The following is a 21881-nucleotide window of genomic DNA, read 5'->3' on the forward strand; positions in this document are numbered from 1 at the left end:
TACCTTTATTGACAAAATTTTCATACATAAGGTTGGCTATTTTATTTGCTGTTAATTTTGTTCTTTGCAAATTGTCGGCTTATTTTGTTACTATTAATATTGTGACATTTATACAATACAATGGGTAATATAATGATTTTATGAAAGATGAGACTAATATAGAAAACAATTTATTCTATGAACCTATTTTGGATTACACTAAATTGTAATATACTTATATCTGATCCTTTGTTAAGTTGTTGAGCTCTACGACACCTTATACAAATAATTTTAGAGGCATATTTTGAGTACTTTGTAGAGTATTCGCATTGACAAGTTATTTTGGGTTTTTATCTTCCTATGACTAATTTTTAAGGAAAAAAAAAAATTCTCAATGCTTATTATATTTTTGCTTATTAATAATTAGAGATACTTATAATTGAATTTGAATTCATTTATGCATTGGCAAATGTAATATGTTGAGCAATTTACATGGAAAATGCTTAAACAAATCTGAGTTCCACAATTACACCCCATTTTATAAAATTCCCTGCATATGTCCATGCCAACTTTTATTTATAAATACTACGTAGGAGTTTTATTTTTTCCGAATCTTAGCAAAATTGCTATTTGTATATTCTATGTATTTGTTTTGGAGAAGAGAAGACTGCTCGACTTAATTGAATTAGCGGTTTCATGCAGCTTACTTTAAAAAGAAAAAAAAAAGTTGGAATATTTAATTCACATAGACGATATGTCGGGAATTAAGATAAAAAGTAGGTTAATTATGGAATTTTGGTTTCTTTTAACAGTTTTCATGGAAACAATAGTAATATCTAATAATTATGGAGAACTACAAGTTATACTTGATTAGTCTTGACTCATTTAAACCTCAATCTATCACCAACTAAATTTTTACCACAAGTTAAATTAGTTGGTACTAACATGCAAGAGCGAGTCAAAAGCATTGTCACTCATCTAACGACCTTTGCGTGACAAAATATACACCTCCTAATTCTTAACTTACCTCCAAAAAAAAAAATAAAAAAAAAAAATAAAATAAAAAAAATTGTATTTGCCAAAGAAAGAGTATCAGAAAGATGAAAAGTAAAAGCAAAAAATAAAAAAAGCTCATCATCATTCATCATATTACACCCCACAATTCCATAATTTCCTCACTCCTTTATACTTACTTTTATTTACTCTCATTTCTTGTCATTTCTTTACCGTTACATATTCTCCTGCCCAAAAAACTCAACTATCACAAAAATTATACTAGCTTAGCCTTAGAGTAATTAGTGGTAGTAGATATGGGAGGGAAAAAGAAGAAGAGGCAAGAAACTACGTCGGCGGCGCCGTTGTCGTCATCGTCGTCGTTAAGGTCTTCCTCCTATCGCCGAGACTCCGGTTCTCCGGCGACATCAACCACCAATGTTGGGTGTATGTCCGGGATTTTTCATCTCATGTCTAAGTACCATACTCGCCGCAAATTCCTCACTTTTGGTACGTACGTAAACTTTATTTAACCTACGTTTTTTTTTTTTTTTTTTTTTGTGATAATAGAAAAAAAATAACTAGCATAAACTTGTGATCATATTGAGAAAAACCAATTTTATTTTACAATATTACATTTCATAAAACAATAGAAGAACATTTGCACTAGAGTTACATTATTTTGTTCATTTAGTTAGCATTAAAATAAATTGTATATATGTAAATTATGTTTTTTTTTTAAGGAAAATTATGTATTTAAACGTAATTTCTTTATTCATTAACATGATCAATAATTAATCATAATAGGTAAAAAACAAGAACGTAATAATGCCGTTGTTCAAGCTCCCACATCACCACCACCACCAACAAAATCCGAAGACACCATCAAATGCCAACAACAAGAACAAGGCTCGTCGGGCGGAAGACTTTCGCTTGATCAGACGCCGAGAAGCCCTGCGATTCCGGCAGAGATCCGACGATCATCAACAGACAGCTCGGTGAGCTCACCTAGGGTGGTGGCACGTTTAATGGGACTTGAAGATTTTCCGGCGAGATATCCGGCGCCGGCTACGGTGGTGTCTCCGTCGGCGGAGAAGAGGAGGAAGCTGCTGGGGGCGTTGGAGAAATGCGATGAGGACTTGCAGGCGTTGAAGAAGATTATCGAGGCGGTGCGCGCCACCCAAACGCCACCACAAGTGGTGGAGATGATTAGAGGAGAGGAGGCGGAGGAGGTTGAAAGTGAGGTGGGGAGTGATGGGCCGAGTCCGGTATCGGTGTTAGATCACCGCCACTTGTCATCTGGTTATTACCAAAGAGCCCCTAATGGTAAGACTAATTTTCTATTATGAACATTTTGTTTTTGTCTTATTTATGCTCCATTGATTTTGCTAGCTTAATTCTAGATTAAGGAAATTCTATTTCTAATAATTAAATCAATTAATTTTAGCTATAGATTTATTAAAAATAAATGTATAAGTAATAATAACAATGGGTATTTAACTATTAGAAAATATACACCTTGTATATTAATACAAAATATCGTTAAATTTCAACTATGTCTCTTTAATGTAAAAAGTCAAAACGGTAAGATATCGTGAGACAATCGAGGACTCGATGAGGATATACTCTGGGGGGGTACCCTTACTCCCTGTCTCCCTTAGCCTAGCTACCTTCCGTATATGGCTGGTGCCAAATGCAAGATTCTGTGTCAAAAATGATAATATTCATAGGCAAAATCCAGGTGAAAGTTTCCCTAATTAAGCACAATCTTCCATAGAATTTCATGGATAAGACAGCTTATGATTAGAGCATACTTTTAGCACATGATCTATGTAATACACCTCTACATCAAATGATAATGTTTTGTGGTCAAAAAACACATTGATGGTGTTTTCCTTTTTCCTTTCCACGCATTAGAGTATAGAATAAGGTCTTCTTAGGTTTATGTAGGTCGTATGTATATGTAGCCTCCTATTTGTACTGAGTAACGTAAGTTATAAGAGCATCATTATTGGTGAACACAAAAAAATGGTTCATGGGTCACTATCACGATTTCTCTCTCATCCACATCAACCCAACAAACCATTTACAATATTCACTCTTAACAATGAACACTAAACAATGGTTCATCATCAATACTCCCTACCCCACCTTATTTTATTTTTGTAAATATAATCCTTTTTGTTTCATAATTATAATTTATTAACCCGATGTCAATGTAATTAATTGACGTATTTAATATTTTAATCGTGATTACTAATTAAGAAATTATCGCATTTTTTTATCAGCTTTTTAAAAAACTAATTCTTGTGATTAATATTTTTTAAACAACAACGCAGCTAATTTTAATTAACAAAAAAAAAAGAGGTACAAATCGTGATTACAGTTCTACAACTATAATCTAGTACATTTTATTTAAAAAAAAAAAAACAACTACACATCGTTTTGTAAGATGTCCTTAGGGATAACCATTTGTTGTAAACCTAGTTGCCTAAGTTTTCGTTGTTACCAAATTTATTCCATATATGTTCGATCAAGTCGTTTTTTAGCTGCAAATGAGTCTGTTGATCCTCAATCTCTGTTCTACGAGACAAGTATAAGCCGATATCCACAATACGATCAGTACGGTACTCGGTAGTGTCCTCATTAGCGTTGCCTCCAGCATTCATAAACTCATTGGTATTAACGTTATTTTGATACGTCTCTCGTTCATCTTCAACGATCATATTATGTATTATGATGCAGGCGAGCATGATATTGTGGAGTATGTCGGTATCCCACGCCAAAGACGGCTTTTTAATAATGGCAAAACGAGCTTGAAGGACCCCAAATGCGCGTTCAACGTCTTTCCTTGCAGCTTCCTGGTGTTTTGCGAATAAACGATCCTGACGAGTTTGTGGACTCGTAATGGATTTCACAAAAGAAGCCCATCTAGGGTAGATTCCATCAGTAAGATAATACCCATTCGTATAATGATGACCATTGACTACGAAGTTCACAGGAGGTGTTCGACCCTCTAAGATGTCTTCGAACACAGGGGATCGATGAAGCACATTAATATCGTTGCAGCTACCTGGCATCCCAAAGAACGAATGCCATATCCATAGATCTCTGTCCGCAACTGCCTCCAGTACGAGAGTTGCAACTCCTTCTCTTCCTTGATACTGCCCCTTCCATGCGTGTGGACAGTTCTTCCACTCCCAGTGCATACAATCAATGCTGCCTATCATGCCAGGAAATCCACGTTCTTCCCCAATACGTAGCAATCTTTCCATATCTGCGATGTTTGGACGGCGTAGGTACTGATCACCGAACAGGTTGATGACACCTTCTGTAAACTTTTGGAGTGCCAATCGTGAAGTTGCCTCACTTATACGGACATACTCATCACAAGCGTCTGAAGCACACCCGTAAGCTAGTTGTCTAACGGCCGCAGTGCACTTTTGAAGTGGAGACAAACCAAGACGATCTGCCGCATCTCGCCTTTGTTGAAACCAGGGGTCATGTTGGGTCACTGCGTTGAGAAGGCGCTCAAACACATGTTTACGCATTCGAAACCGGCGCCGGAACAAGGAACTTGGATAAACTGGGACTTTCGCGAAATAGTCATTGTATAACCGTGCATGACCTTCTTCGCGTCCCCTATCCTTTCAGGGCTCAGTAGATTTGCGTCGACGTTGCTGAGTGGCAGCTTGAATAATTGGTGGAATGTACTCATGCATTACGTGTTGTATCATAAGACACACTTCATTACGTTGTTGAACTCTAAGCTCCCTTCCCTCATCATCCGAGTTAGATGAAGATGAAGAGGAATCGGTTGAGCTTTCGTTTAAACTGTTTGAATTCATTTTGTACGTAAGAAATGTAAGATAGAGTGAGGTTTGCTAATAGTAACTGCAAACGATTTATGTGTTTGTGTGTAAAAAAAATGAAAGAATGGTGTTTATTTATAGTGAACTAATTTGTAATTCTTCTTCAGAAATAACTGAATATAAAGAGACAAAGATCACATGGGCTATGACAAACAATGAATTACAACCACACAGAAATTGAATGGAGAAGAAGGGTTTCACATGGGCTATGACCAACACTGGATTAGAACCACACAGAAATTGAATGGAGAAGAAGGGTTTCACATGGGCTAACAAAGGGGAAATTAAGATACTGACACAATTATATATAAAGAGACAAATTGATATAATTGAATAAACAGAATAAGATCACATGGGCTATGAAAATGGGAAATTTGGTGGATTATTTGGGAAACTTGACTGGGGTATTTGAGGATAAACTCCAGAAAAATTATGGGGAATATTTGTGGGTGTTTGTGAAAAATTTGGGTGAATTGGAGGAAAATTGGCTTGATTCGGGATCATATTTTGACCCAAATTTTTTTTCTTCTTTCTATTTGTTTTGGGGTTGGTATTAGCATCCATAATTATAATTTATATTTGGAAAAAATAAAAATTTAATAATAATAATAATAACAATAATAATAAAAATAATAATAACGATAATAATAATAATAATAATAATAATAACGATAGTAATAATAATAATAATAATAACGATAATAATAATAATAATAATAATAATAACGATAATAATAAAAATAATAATAATAATAATAATAACGATAATAATAAAAATAATAGTAACGATAATAATAATATTAATGATAATAATTAAAAATAATAATATCAATAATAATATTAATATTGGTATAAATAATAATAATATTGGTAATTATAGAGGGGATTTTTGAAGAGAAAAATATAGTAGAAAAAAATGAATTTTCAAAGTTGAAAAAAGTATATCAATATGGGTGTCTATTTATAGAGGGGAAAAAAATAGAGTCGTTGGTAATTTTTTTTTTTTTTTATTTGTATTTTGTAAAATATATCCGTTGTAAAATTACAACGGATATATTTAAAACAGTACACACGTGTCAAGCAGCGGCTGGGCCAAGTGGCGCGCTCCCAGCCGCTGATTTCTATTTTTTTTCTGACCTTTAACAGCAAAACGACGTCGTTTTGCATGAATATCAGTCCAAAATATTGGTGGGGCCCACAGCGAATTAATTCATGCAAGTGCTTGCTCCTGCAATCGAACCCATGACCACTCAACATGAACAATTAAAGAGTTTGTCATTAAGCCACCACCTTATTTGTTCACTCATTGTGAACTATTAAAATGTTCACCCTTAAAGATGCTCTAGGGTTGTTAATTCATTCATATGAAATCCATAAATAGTAACTTTAATTAACTCCCATATTACTCCATCAAAAAGTATTTGCTCCCAACCTACATATCTTTAGGTGTCAATCATTAGTGTGTAGGAACGATTAGTTAAGACTTAAGAGTATGTGATGTGCACACTTTATACATACCATAATGACATTCAAACGAACATATAAGGTTATGAATGAGGGTATGATGAACTTATAGGTTGCGACTAATTTGAAGTATTTTTTTAACAAAGCCTATGTAATATTTCCTGATCTCATTATTGTATAAAAACATCATCTCCTCAAGATGCTTTTTTTTTTTTTTTTTTTTTTAAGAGAGAGCTTAAATTCATTCTATAATACGCATGAAATCTAAAGAACAGCCTTTTAATTTATAAGATAACCTAAGGTGGAATTTTTTCATCACAAAGTGGGAGACAATGCATGTTCATTCATGCAAAAGGGACAAACTTTAATCCACCATACTTAAGGTAGATTGGGCCCACGCAAACACACATAGATGTTGTAGGCCAGGCCCCCAATTAATCAAACTCTTTGGTTGGTGTTGAATCTTGATTATTCCTTGTCTTTTAGTGATTAGATGTAACCATTATTCTCCAATATTACTTTAATTTGCATTTATCGTATACTTCTATATGGTAGTGTGAATAAATGATCACAATGTGACCCCAGCTACATTAATCAAGTAATGGGTTTCATTATGACATGAATTGATGAGCTTTAAACTTTAGAGGACTATTTCATAATTAGTTTTGAAAAAGTTCGAGATCAAAGTAGATCGAGTGGAGTAGTTTTAATGATCTAGACGGTATATTTTCATGAATTAGCAAGTATATAGATCCTTGAATAAGCTGTACGGTGTTGAAAGTTAGGATATGGTATGATGGTATTTATAAACTTTTCGCTGATCTCTTTTAATTGCAACGTTTTGATTTTTACATTATTTATAAACCTTATTAATATTTAAAACAAATGTGAAAAGTACTTTGTTATAAAAGATTTTCAAACTTTTGCACATTATTTGGCGTTTGGTCATAATTACATGTCATTAATTAGTAAAAATACTACCTCCGTTTCATATTATTTGCAACTATTTGACATAAACTAGAGAGGAAAAATGTTCAATTGTTGCAAATAATATAAAACAGAGGTAGTAGCATCGATAATCTCATAAAGCATGCAACTTACTATTCAAATTTTTAGGCAAATGCAGTAGTCTTATAATTATTACTTATGGAGTAGCTTTAATCATCATATAGTCTCTTTAATTTTAGTTTCTAACTAATATTGTGACAATAAACTATGTAACGAACATTAATGATTAATTCTCCAATTTTTTGGTAATCCAGAACAAATTATGCAACAACAAAAGCCAAAGCAACAAAAACCGCAACAAATGACTAGGAAAAAGCCAGGAGATCATGAAGACAAAGCCATCAATTTCCTTAACAAACCATCATTACCTTCTATTACACCACAACTACCATTACATCTTCCTACTAGACCTACTCATCATCAGCAGGTGCTCAACAACACCGCCACCACGACAGCAGCAGCCGGAGAACCATGGAGCATAGCAATGAAAGAGAGCGTGTACGAGGTTTGTAGGTATATCGAACAAGGGCAAGTACAAGAGGTTGGAAGAATTGGATTGGTTTTACAAGATATAATTTATAGAGAATTGATTGATGAATTTATCAAAGAATTTGGTTCTTCTTTACATAAAAGAAGTAGTTCCTATTTTAAGTTACCTTTTGAAGCATGCAAGAGACAATTGAGTTTCTAAAGGGTTGTAATAATGCATCATCATGTAATATTAATTAAATTTGTACGTGTATTAAACATGTTAGTTAATTAGTTACTTAGTTTCCTCTAGTTAGATAATAGAAAGTATATGTAAATTGATTAATTGCTTTACTTTTGGGTTTATTGAAACCTCGTATTAAGTTGGTAGTCATTTGATTATATATTTTTTTTTCGTATATGTTTAATTAATTATGTTTTGTTGCTTCTTTGGTCAAAGTTGTTGACATTGATTTAGGGCGTGGTGGTATTAAAGTTGGGGAAAAGTAAATCCAAAATGTGGCTAATGAGTAGGTGTAATGTTAGTGAACATAACTAATGCATGGTTAGGGAGAAAACTTAATTCACCCACTAGGTAGTCTACCCATGTGAGTTGGCAAACAATGTGGCATTGCTTATAATATGTGGTGTACATGTCATTGAAAGGAATCAAAACACAATTAATGCTTTGTTGGAGGAAAGAGGATAATATTTTGGTATTTGTGGCTTTTGTTGTTCCTTCTCTCCCAATGACTGATTTTACCTCATCAAGCTACTAAACTAATGATTCAACAGGTTGCATGGTGAATAACTGAGAATCCCTTGACACCATTAATTTTCATTCTTAATTATATATATTTTTATTATTATTATTTTTTTTTTTTTTTGAGAAAGATTAATTGGTAGACTTGGCCTACCCCTTTATCGTACTAGTGGAGACAACTCTAATTTATATGACCATGACTTAGAAAGGTATTTCTTATACGATCAACTTTGTTTCTTATGATAATATTAATTTCTATTATTAGCTGATACATAATTGAAGTATATTCAAAAATGAAGTTCTATCAATTGTTTTTCGGGTGCTTTTGGGAGAAACATTTGTTATATTAATTCTTATCAAGATACATTTGTTAATATTAATTCTTATAAAGATACATTTGTTAAGGAACAGTGCTTCGGGTTCTTCACATCTTCAAAAGATTTGAATAGAGAGTATCTGCTCTGGAGTTTTTAAAATAGAGGATACGAGTACAACGTATAATATATTCTTAAAATTATTATATCTTATGAAATTTTCAATAAAATTTGTTATGAAATGTGATAGTAAAAAAATGTTAAAAATTTAATAATTACTTGATACTCATAAGAGTATGATTGTACGAATGCATATTACGCGAAATAACCAAGCATTAAGATAAGGTATAACATCCAATAACATACAATTATAAAAAAACGGTGTATACTAGTATGCTACTACTCCGTACCTTATTTAAGGAAAAAAGGGTGAACCTTCATAGCAAAGAAAACTTTATGTCATGATTGCTTATGTTATGAGTATAAAAAATTGTTTATATTTCATCATACATAAAGTTGTTTCATGCGTAATTATTAAAACATAAGGCATGTTCACATTAACTAAACTGAGCTGAATTGAACTTATTGGAGTTGAACTTGAACTTATTGGAGCTAAAGTGCTAAACTGAACTGAGCTAAAATGAATATTTTATGCGAGAAGGAAATACGGAGCTGAACTGAACTGAACTGAACTAAATTGATTAATTGGAGCTGAACTAAACTGAATTGAAATTAAGTAACTGTGAACAGACCCATAATTTTGTTAGATACATTAAATATACTAACATTTAGGTTTAACAGAGGGAGTACAATATAACAAAATTAAATTAGAAGGGGACGTGATGATGAAGTTTAACAGAGGGAGTACGACAATATAACAAGCAATTAACTTAACCAAGATTTTGGGTGTGTTCTATTTTCTTTAATTTCACTTATCTGGATTTATTTGAACTTAACTGAACTTATTTGAAATGAATTGAATTGATTTCATCTGAACTTTTTTGAATTTAGGGCATGTTCACTTCAGGTTAATTTCAGTTAAGCTCCAATCAGTTCAGTTCAATATAGTTCAATTTAACTTATATCCTAATTTCCTTTTCTCATAAACTATTCATTTCAGCTCTATTCAGTTTAGTTCATCTCCAAACAGTTCAGTTCAGCTGCATATATGATCCAAATTTATCATGTTTGTTAGAATCTGAATTTGAATATTGTTACAATCGAATGTTTCTATAGAAGGTTCTTATGAATCCATGACACCTATATATGATCTGACTTTCAATAGCATCAAAATTTTAGATCATGCAAAACTCGAATTGCCAAATTGAAGCTTCAGTTAAGTTTGACTTGAGCTCGAATAATCCTAATCAAACCTAGGTCAAAGAACTTAACATGTGATTGGTTAGATGTCAATCTAGCTAAATTATGTCATGGGATGCAATCATATGATTGACTTGGTAATTAAAGACCAAAATCCAAAAGTATGATACAAATCTAAACCAAATACAGATCCAATTAGTAATTTTGATGAGTAGATCCAAATCGGATTATAATTCAAAGTAAGTCAGATGAACTGTTTTCAAAATTAGGATCCGATTAGACTCGACTTTTCCAAATCCAATCATTATTCAGGTAAGATTGGAATTGGTCTAAATAAAAACCGAACGATTTCAAACCTAAACGCATTTTATATCTCGTGTTGTTATCTAGATTATATATTCTAATGTTACATTTTACTATTTTTTTTATTTTAAACTAACCTTTATGTATTTTCCCATCTTTGTATACATGAATTTCATCGGTATACTACTAATTTCATCTTTTGGTTTGAACAAATTTTAACACAGTTTGTTTCATTATTTATGTTATAATCACTTTAACTTAACATGTATTGATAAACTATTACATTTTTCCAAAATCCCAGTTCATATGCTAAATTTTATTTTTTCTCATTTCTATTATCTTCATTTTTCAGTTAGAACAAATCTACGTGTAAAAAAAAAGTTATAACAAACTAAAAGCATTTTCTTTCATTATTTAAAAAAATCACTTTTTTTAAATCAATTAAAAAATAATCACTTTACCTTAATATTTAATGTGAATTTTTTTTTTGCCATTTCATGTGCTTAATTCCCCCCCCCCCCCATTTTTATTAGTTTCATCTTCCATTTTGAACAAATTTAAACACACTTGATAAAATTTTTGTTTTCCATTTGATATGTTATTTTTTTTAATGACCTGTATATGTTATTATTTAGTATTTTGTTTATTTTTTTTAAAGGGTGTATTTAGTTTAATTTCCTAAAAAAGGCAAACCTTGTATTTAAAAAAAACGAAAAAAAAAATTAAAAAAAAACAACAAAAAAATCCATTCATGTAATTATGTCGCAACCGTATAGAAAAGAAAACCAAAATTACACTACATATTTTTTTTTTAGAGTAAAACGGTTATACCCCATTTATTCAATATTTATCTCAAAAAAAAAAATTATAAATATAATAATAAAAAAAACAAATGACCCCTTCCCAATGTTTCTTAGCAATAATGGAGTTTTTTGGAAAACTTGAAAAAACTTTTGGTATCCACCTCTATACAATTCCCAGATGAAATCAAATATTGAAAAATAAGAAAAGACACTTCATATTCCACTCTTACTTTGAATCTAGTCTTTGATAATTTCCTATAAATTACACAACCTTCCAATAAGTTTCATACCCATACAAACTTTACATACAAAATCGGTCTTTTACTCAAAAAGCTTTGGTGAGATATGGAGAATTCAAAATCTGTTTCATTTTCACCAATTGCTTTGAAGTCTTTGTACGATCCACTGCTAGCCTTACCCAACAAACAAATTGAGAAAGAAGCTTTTTTCAAAGACCCCTCCCTCTGCCAAAGAATTATGTTTTTATTTAATTAACATGGTTTTTATTTCTATTTATGTTTTCATTCTTCTGTTGTTTTCTTTTCATTGTCATGAGGTAGGTCAATAATTCTATTGTCGTCAGTTTATTCCATGAAGTTGTATTAAAAAAAATTAATAGAAACAAGATAAAACAAAATACAAGGTATATGCAAATTAGTGAATTGCAATAGAATTGTAAAATGTGTTCTCTAAATAAGGTATTTTTAAAATCGTGAGTTGAATTTAAATTTTATATGTTGAGTGGGTTTTTAATTACAATTTACATGTTTAAGGATTAAAATTTATAAGTTAAATTACAATATTTTTTTGTTCAATCTGTTTCAAACTTGATTTTATATCTCGAGTTGTTGTTAAATTACAATTTTTGACATTTTAAAATCGTGACTATTTTATATGAAGAAAAACTACAAAGACGAACATATCTTAATCTTGTTTATGTTATTAAAGTATGCATAATTGTCTACCTTACAAAGATATACATACATCTCTTTTAAAAAAAATTTTAAAAAAAAAAAAAAATCCACAACAAATTTTTATTATAGACGTACATGTCTGCCTTAAAAAAAAAAAAAAAAAAAAAAAAAAAAAATTAAACGTTTGACGTACATGCTAGCATCAATGCATCATGTTAGCCATAATTCTAGGAATATGCTAGTGTATATAAAATATTCTTTAAAGGTTTTCTGAAATAAAAAACAATTTTTAACCGCTAATTTAGATAAGTATGCATATATATCTACAAAGATTAACATATAAAAAGATTGCACAATTTATATTCTATGGCTATAGCATTATATCAGCCATAATTATAGGAATATTTAGATACATAATATTGTAGCTAATTGATCTGTTCATTAAAAAAAAAAAAACTAAACCTTTTGCTTCAACTAATTATTATACACATCATAAAATTTTGCATATGTACCAATATTGGGTCGTACAACCTGCAAGGAAAAATTAAACCTTTTGCTTCAACTAATTATTATACACATCATGTATAATCCTTGCCTTTTATAAAGGAATAAATAATTATAAAATTGAGAAAATGTAACGTACTGGAGCCACATGAGAAGAAGGATTGTAATTCATATTATGTCCATATCGATTATAATCCTGTTTAGATAACCAAAAATGCATTTTAGTTTCATTTAGCATAATATTGAAACAGCGGCCTAAAAATTCACTAAAAATCAACTTACTTGTGAAGAGCTAGCCATATAGTTTGACATCATTGAAAAGGGCATCCCACTTAATTGATATCGTTCCTATTAAAATAGAAAGACAATGTATTACAAAATAAAAGTATACACATATGATAAGGGAAGTTAATGCTTAAGTTAAATATACTCATATGAAAAACCAATATGAAACATTAGATTGAAAAAGATGTTATTAATATATAGCTTTTCATTTGTTTGTTGACTTGCATTCTTCTTGTATTTCGTAGTTTGTTTGTCATAGTCATACCCTTTTCTATGACTTGGTTTTTTTCCTTTTCCTCTACGATCTTCTGGATCTTTGACATTTTGTTGATTATCTACATTTTCCCTTTGATTATCTCCATCAACTTCACCTCTAAGTGAGGGGTGTCTTCCATAAACTTTACCAAGTGTACTCACAATCCGGGGTAGTTCTTGAGATTCTTCAACCAATGCTTTCACTTGTGGCCTCAATTTAACCAAATTCTCCAAAAGAGAAGAGTATGGTTTATCATCAATTGTTGCCATAGAGGCAATTTCCTCAAATTCCTTATGCAATGCTAAATATCTCTTTGCATGTGGATTTTTGTCCGGTGTATATATAATATGACACTACAATTTTTGTGTAGTCCCTAACCAAGTCTTTTCTCCATCAATTTAAGATATACTTTTCAGGAACACACATAATATATCCTCCTCATGATATACACGAACCACATGACAACACATGATCCCTCTAAATTTAAAGTTTCTACAATCACACTTCATATCATATGAATCACGGTCAAAGGTCACTTTAAATTTTTGTATGCATGGCCATTTAGCCTTCTTGGTCACTACATCATAAACACAAACACTTCCATTATCATGGGATTTAGTTGCACTTGTATATGTAACCATACGCACTTGTTCTTGAAACTCTTCAAATTTTTTTAAGGTATAAAGACGTTGAAATACATTCTCGCTCACAAATTCGGTGAAGCATAGGGTTGGCTTATTCATTGAACGAAATGTTTCATTTTCCTCCTCATTGGCTCGTTTTCCTAATGCAAGACAATATTGCTCAACAAATTCTTTCAAGGTAGTATTAAGGTTCACAAATGCTTTGAAAAAAAAATTCATGCTCTCACTACGTTGTGTACTAGACATTCCAACCCAAAAGTCATTTTTGAAATATATGGGAACCCACCGATGTCTTAGATTAAACATCTCGTTAAACCAATTAATTTGTTGTAACTTATGTTTTTCAATAACATCCTTCCATTTTTTCTCAAACTCTTCAACATGAAGAGAATCATGGAGAGTCCGACGCAGCTCTCTACGGATTATATCTCTATCTTCATGAAAATTCAAGTGCTTTTTTGCATTTCTCATAATATGCCAAATGCACCATCTATGTTTTGTGTTTGGAAATACCTCCCTAATAGCACTCCCTGAGGTAAATAGAATATTTAATAATTTCAAAACAACATCAAGGTAGATACTATCACTAATACAGACAAATTCTAGCTACTAATTACCAACAAACACCACATATATAATTTATTATAAAATAAAGCAAGATTAATTAGTATAATATTATGCCTATTACTATGCAAATACACTTTTTTTAAAGGAAAAAGGAGATATATATATTAAAACTTAATCATTCATCATAAGTTTGGGTAATGTTGTTATCAATCGTAGCTACACACAACAAAACCAAATAAAAGCTTAGCAAAATGTACAAACTATTCACTGTATAAATTATTAATCCATGCATGCAAATATATATACACAACAAGTTATTTACTGTACACATTATTAATCCATGCATGCAAATATATAAATGAAAAAGTTATGCAAGTTATTTATAAAGTAGTAGGAAGTTTACCTATAGCCATGCATTGATCTGTGACAATACCATTTGGAGCTTTTCCCGACATACAAGCTAGCCAGGTCTTAAACAACCAAATATAATTTTTTGTGTCCTCACCCGAAATTAGAGCACACTCAAGCAATATCGATTGACCATGATGATTCACTCCTATAAAAGGACAAAAGGGTATCCTATACCTATTTCTTAAGTATGTCGTATCAAATGATACCACATCTCCAAAATCACGTTATGCAGCTCTACTTCTCCCATCCGCCCAAAATACATTTTTAAGTGTACCAATGCTTGTGTCATACTTGTAGAAAAATATTTTGTCTTTAGTAGACATATCCATGAAATGCTTCTCCATAGCAGAAAAGTCTCCTTCTTTAAGGCACAAACGTCTATGCTTAGAAACCAAATTTCTACAATCTTTCTCAGAGAAGGGAACTGCACCAAATCCTCCATATCGTACCGCAAATGTAGCAAAATTTCTTCCAATAGGTACTCCTGCCTTTTCATTAGTTAGTATAATATCCTTGTTATGTGGACTAATGAATCTATAATTCCGCATCAATTTAGAATTTGAAGGGTCTATGGGATGGTTATGCTCTAACACTATCGTGGTGAGTTTCCATTCCCCGCTACTTTTGTCAAATGTAACTGTAATTTTAGCTTTACAACCGGTAACTTCACTTCGTGTAGGCTTTGATGGATCCTTCCCCCTAGGAACAAACTTTCCTTCTTTCTTACATACTAGCCTCAACCTTGTGCAATCATACTTATTACCACATTCAGTACCTTTGACATTTTCTCTACTTCTGATTTTCATTTGGAACCCATTTTGTTTTCCAAATTCATGATAATACCCAATGAATCTTCATAAGACACAAAAATCATCCCTACATTTGGAGGAGCAAGTTTTTCTAGCATAGGATGACTTTCATTAGTTCCATTTGTATCATCATCATCTCTCAACACATCAATATTTTCATTCACTTCGTCACAAATAAAATCCGGTTCCGAATTAATATCAAAGTCCATATCGGAACTATCGTATTCACTGTCTTCACCTTGATACTCCATATTAAGATCTATTGTGGATGGTACTACTTTAATACCACTCTCATCCATTTTCAAATTTCTGCATACAATATATATTATAATTAGTCAATTATTATTAAAGGGAGAAATTGAAAAAAAAAAAATTCATATTTTTTTTTAAAAAATAATGAATCTGTTTACTTGAATAATATTTCAACAGTCAAAGACTTTTCTTTTTGGTAAAAAATTCTAAGCTACACGTTATTATTCTTATAATTTTATTTTATTTTATTTTATTTTTGGCAAATGAGGGATACATCCAAAAATAAAAGAAAACAAAATAGAACAACCTAAAAGTCTAAGCAGGGGGTTTGACGTATGAGACAAGGGAATTGAAAGTTATTCTTATAATATTTAGTTTTCATGATAATACTTATCTCCTATTATTTGCTTTTATCATGTAGATATTTTAAGAATTTGTTTCCTATTATCTTGTTCAATAATATAGCTATATGTTTATTCCCTCAAAAAAAAATGTAGTTATATGTTTTTTTATTGTTTGATAAAAAAAAAACGTTTCACATAAAAATATCGTGTAAAAAAAAATCGTTTACAATGTTTTCAAATATCATAAATAAAATGTTATAGAATAACTATCAAATAACTGATTTTTTAAACTAGTATTATTTTGATTAAAATTAAAATATTGACTATAAAAAAGATCGTTCTTAATAATTTAAGTTATCACATAAGTATATGATTATATAAACTATATCTGCTTTCAAGAAGATTATTTCATACCACAACAAATTGATAGATTATGACATAAAAAATAGTTTACTAACCTGTGATAAACTCCTTTAATATTGTTATCGGAAGGACATCATCACTTGAAGCCAAATTACAGAATAATTGTTTTGATTGAAGCTTGAATAATTATGGAGTATATTTTTTTTGATAACGAAAATCATGCAAGACTTTGTCAATAACGAAAATTGCACGCCACATTGGAGGTAGTAGCTGCTGCATTTTGTTGCTCCATAGTGATCAGGTGGTACGCACTTTTCACAGAGAAAATCCCATCCTTTGTATAGTGCCAAACCCACGAATCATTTCGGTTGTAAAGGGGAATAGGGAGTTTACAAATTTCACTCACTTCCATGGGAGTAAATAACGCATTAAGAGCATTAACATCCCAAGAATTATCCACCCAAAAATCACGGACATAAGTAGGAGTCTCTTCATCCAATCCACGGCTCGACACCACCTTGAAGCTTGGGAGGTTTGGAACCCACGGGTCATCCCAAATGTGAATAGTCGAACCATTTCCAACACCCTTCCGAAGACCCTTAACTAACACTTCACGAGCCCCAAGAATTGATCTCCAAGTATAGCTTACATCGGAACCCACCTTTGCCTCCAACAGTGACGTATGAGGGAAATATTTTCCTTTGAGAAATTTTGCCACTAAAGAATCCCCTTTAGTTAGGATTCTCTAAGCTTTCTTAGCAAGAAGAGCATTATTAAAATTCCTCATATTTCTGAAGCAAAGCCCCCCTTCCTTTTTTGAGATTTGCAACTTCTCCCAGGCTATCCAACATAGCTTCCTCTCTTTCCGTTTCCGGCCCCAAAAAAATTGCCGGCATAATTTTTCAATAACAGTAATAATGCTAGTGGGGATAGCAAAACACTGCATAGCATAAGTCGGGATAGCTTGAGCAATAGATTTAATCAACACCTCCCTTCCCGCTTGTGACAAGAAATTTCCTTTCCACCCCTTAAGTTTCTTCCAAACCCGATCCTAAATAATCTGGAAAACCTGTTTCTTAGAACCCCCAATGTAAGTTGGAAGTCCAAGATATTTCTCATGTCCTTCGACAGCCTTAAAAGTTAACTTCATCTGAAGCATATTCTTCCGTTCTTGCTCAATGTTTCGGCTAAAAGACACCTCTGATTTATCCATATTCAGTTTCTGACCCGAAGCCACTTCGTACGCAGAAAGAATGCCAAGCACAGCATCCACCTCTTCCTCCGTTGCTCTCACAAAAAGAAGACTATCATCCGCAAAAAATAAATGAGAAATCGGATTGACATTTCTCCCGATTTTTACCCCATGGATGGCATTCTCCCTCTTCGCATCACGAATCAAAGTCGACAAACCTTCCGCACACATAATGAACAGGAAAGGTGAAAGAAGATCACCTTGCCTAAGCCCCCGGGTAGGCTTGAAACTCCTCGAAGGTTGCCCATTGACTAGAACATCAAACTCTGCAGAGCTTACACATTTCATAACCAAACTCACAAAACATTCCTGCAGGCCCAGTTTTTTCATCATTTTTTCCAGAAATTCCCATTCCACTCTGTCGTAAGCTTTGCTCATATCCAACTTAAGACTCAGAAAGCCTTTTTTCCCTGTTTTCTTCTTCCGGAGATAATGGAAGCACTCATAAGCAACCAAAACATTATCTGAAATCAATCTTCCAGGAACAAAACCACTCTGCGACTCATGAATAATGTGGGGAAGGAATACCTTCAATCTATTTGCTAGAACTTTGGTGACAATTTTATACAACACATTACACAAACTAATAGGCCTATAATCAACAGGAGACTCACATTCCTTATTTTTCGGAATCAAAACAATATGAGTCTGATTAATAGAACCTATATCACCATTATTGTTCAAAATAACAAGTACTTTATCAGTCACATCCACTCCCCCAATATCCCAAAAATTCTGGAAAAAAATAGCAGACATACCACCGGGGCCAGGGGCCTTCGTCGGATGCATTTGGAACAATGCATTCTTCACTTCCTCGGCACAAAAGGGGGCCGCCAGACTACTATGTTGTCGCTCACTAACCACTGGTTCCACCTTCTCAATGACAGGGTCCGGCTCGATATCACTATTTCCAGCAAAGAGGGTCTCAAAATAATTCACTAGCACTTCGGTAATCTGATCTTCATCCACAAACTCGTTCCCAGCAGCATCATGAATTTTTTTTATATTATTTCGGCTTGCTCTCTGTTTCGTCTTAGTGTGGAAAAAGGTAGTATTTTTGTCCCCATGTTTGAGCCAATCTTGCCTACTTCGCTGCTTTCAATACATCTCCTCCCTCCTTTCTAACTCATCCAACGATCATCGATGGCTCTCATTTGAGCGATACCTCCTCCGTTTGGCACTCTCCCATAAGCTTCTCCATTTGCCCCTTACAATCTTGCAACTCTTTCATAAAGTCTCTAAATTTTTCCTTACTCCAAGAGCTCAATTTTGACGAAGTGAAAGCGATTTTTGAGCATAAATCCCCTCCTCTCTCCCACGCCTCTGAGATGATAGAGCTACAATTCTCATCCCGCAACCACAATTCCTCAAATCTATATAACTTCTTCTTTTTCCTCTTCTTTGGGGTATTTAAAGCTTCTTTGACGCACAATAAAATCGGTAAATGATCCGATTTTCTTTTTGTAAGGTGGGTGACAAAAGAACCTGGGAAGCGCTCTCTCCACTCGCAATTTGCTAGGAACCTGTCAAGACGTTCTTGAATATTTTCCCCTCCTCCTCTATTATTCGACCACGTGAAGTTATGCCCAATATAGCCCATATCCTCGAGCTGACAATGATCAATAGCCTCCCGAAAGATGTCAGCCTCCTCGTTACAAAAGACACGCCCACCTTGTTTTTCACTTGACTGCAACAAGAGGTTAAAATCCCCTCCTAGCAGCCACGGACCTCCCTGCCCATTCCACAAGTTCTTGAGGATCAAAGTTGTTTTGATCTTATTTTCTTCTTCCGGAAAACCATAAATACCCGAGAAACGCCACTTTCCATGTTGTATAGTACTCACTTCGACATCAATATGATTCTGGGAGTAGGAATTCATAGCAACATCAATAGAGTTCTTCCACATCAAAGCTAACCCCCCTTTTATTTTCCTACCTTCCCCTTCGCATTCTACAACCAAGGCACTGTCAAATTTTGTTTTTTGTTTTATTTTCTCGAACTCGAAAGCTTTTAATTGTGTTTCGGAAAGAAACACTAATTAGGGGCACTCAAGAAACACAATGCGTTTCAAGGCATTAACTGTAGGATTGCCCCCCCAAGCCCCTACAGTTCCACGATAAAATGTAACTCATTGTTCACCGAGAGCCCAATTCGTGGGGCTCGCCACTTGCGTGTCCGAGTTAACAGCATTTCTCTTCTTATTAATCCCTCCACCATCAGCAAACATAGTACTGCCATCAGCCTTGTCAATATCAGAAGCTTTCCTCTTTTCTCCAACTATATTGCCAATGCCCTCCATACTGTGATCAAAGTCCCTTAGAGTACGCTTCCATTTTTTGCTCAGAGAGGTTTTTGTTTGTGCACCTGATTCGTCACTTCCCTGCTGCACCTCCTTCACTCTTTCATCTTCTCCACTCGTGAAAGTAAAAGACTCACTCACACTTATGGGCTGCCTTGGTTCCTCGCCTTTCTTTCCACCCAAACCCACATCCCCCAGCTTATTTAAAACCTCAGTGATCTGCTCCCCATTACTCGGCTTTGGCTTCCCAGAATTCTTCGGCTTAGTGACAAACAGAGCTTTTGCACACTTGTTTCCAGCCTTATCTCGATCATCTCCTCCATCCAAAGAGTATTTCCACGGCGACGCCTTTAACCATGACCCAAAAGACAGTGTTGGCTCATCCAGTTCTTTATAATCTTCGCAGTCCTTTACCCCATGCCCCATCCTTCCACAATAAAAGCAAAACAAAGGGGGTTTTTCATATTTAACATCAAACGCTTCTTCTATTCCACCACGCAATTTCAACCGCACATGCTTGAATAAAGGTTTTCGAACATCCACCATTACACGAATTCTAATTGACTTATCAATCCCAACCTTAGCATCAGTGTCCAATTTAACAAACACCCCCAATTTATTCCCGATTTTTTCAACATTTGCTAGATTTAGTCTCCCTTTCAATGGAAGATTATAGACCCTAACCCACATTGGTAAATGAAAAAGGTCAATATCCGAAGGTTTCACAGAATCAATCGTTTCTCCAAGAACAAGAGCATGTCTGTCAAAGTGCCAAGGTTGTTCGTCAAGGATGCGATGTTTATCTCTCCAGTGATAGAATTGAAATAAAAAACGATTCTTTCCAATGTTCGTAATGTCCACTCCATGATTAGGTTGCCACACACCCTTAATCGTATTGATAAAAGCATTAACATTCACATTACGGCTAGTCCAGAGTTGACCTACCAGAGCAAGTTCGAGCCGAGCATCATCATCATCCTCCCAGGTGTCATCCCAATCTATAGCTTCATTAGGATCCTCTAGACTTTTATTATCAGAATTGCTATTTTCACCACTCCTTCTCCACCACAGTTAGGGATAGGTCAGATTCCACCATGTTAATAGAGAAACAGAGTCCAATTGACGAAAAAAGAGGAAAAAAAAGGCAAAAACTCCATCGAAATCGAGAAAAACCTTGAAGAATAAGGAAAACCTAGCCACGGAAGCTAGCACACAAGCCCTCCCAAGGAAAAACCTAGAGGGAAAAGAAATTGCATTATTAATGATTTTATGGTGTTAAAAGTGGGTCAAATAAACAGTTTTTTTTTATAAAAAAAATTACACATCATTGCCACATCATTGCCACGTCAATTCCACATCAACCGGGTAAACTACTCAGTGGGTAGGTGTATCCATGCCCGCCATTGTCAGTAAACATAATTAATGCATTGTTAGTGAACCACATAAATCTATAAGCATTTTGTTTTGTTCATCACAACAATTCTTTTGCATCAATTACGATAACGGTAATACTCCATTAGCCTATACTCAAACAAACTATAGAATATTCGAAATGATATATTTTTTATTTTATTTTTTTTCTGTATAAAATAGTTACACTTTATATGTATATCCTTCTCTTGGTATAAAAAAATTTCCTGTGGAATTACAAATATTCGGATAAGATTCAGTCGCAAATCATAAATGCCACTACC

General features: G+C 33.3%; 2 protein-coding genes across 3 annotated transcripts; one reads left to right on the top strand and one right to left on the bottom strand.

The window, feature by feature from the left end:
• Positions 1-440: 440 nt before the first annotated feature.
• LOC110715004 lies at positions 441-8186 on the top strand. 2 transcript variants are annotated; one of them, XM_021893570.1, is made up of 3 exons: positions 441-1482; positions 1780-2298; positions 3718-5421. In XM_021893570.1, exons 1-3 carry the CDS (start codon positions 1290-1292, stop codon positions 3849-3851), a joined length of 846 nt encoding a protein of 281 aa, XP_021749262.1. In that variant the 5' UTR covers positions 441-1289; the 3' UTR covers positions 3852-5421. The 2 variants fall into 2 exon arrangements, with proteins under 2 accessions (XP_021749262.1, XP_021749261.1); XM_021893569.1 differs by lacking the exon at positions 3718-5421 and adding an exon at positions 7571-8186 and having other exon boundaries at positions 631-1482.
• A 4489-nt stretch (positions 8187-12675) lies between these two features.
• LOC110714830 (protein FAR1-RELATED SEQUENCE 5-like) lies at positions 12676-14361 on the bottom strand. The gene is made up of 5 exons (XM_021893381.1): positions 13702-14361; positions 13216-13599; positions 12988-13053; positions 12845-12901; positions 12676-12732 (listed from the first exon to the last, which is right to left on the bottom strand). The coding sequence occupies exons 1-5, from the start codon at positions 14359-14361 to the stop codon at positions 12676-12678; spliced, it is 1224 nt and encodes a 407-aa protein (XP_021749073.1).
• Between the last annotated feature and the right edge of the window lie 7520 nt (positions 14362-21881).

Source organism: Chenopodium quinoa, unplaced genomic scaffold (assembly GCF_001683475.1).
Source record: "Chenopodium quinoa cultivar QQ74 unplaced genomic scaffold, ASM168347v1, whole genome shotgun sequence".
In the NCBI taxonomy this organism is placed as follows: domain Eukaryota; kingdom Viridiplantae; phylum Streptophyta; class Magnoliopsida; order Caryophyllales; family Amaranthaceae; genus Chenopodium; species Chenopodium quinoa.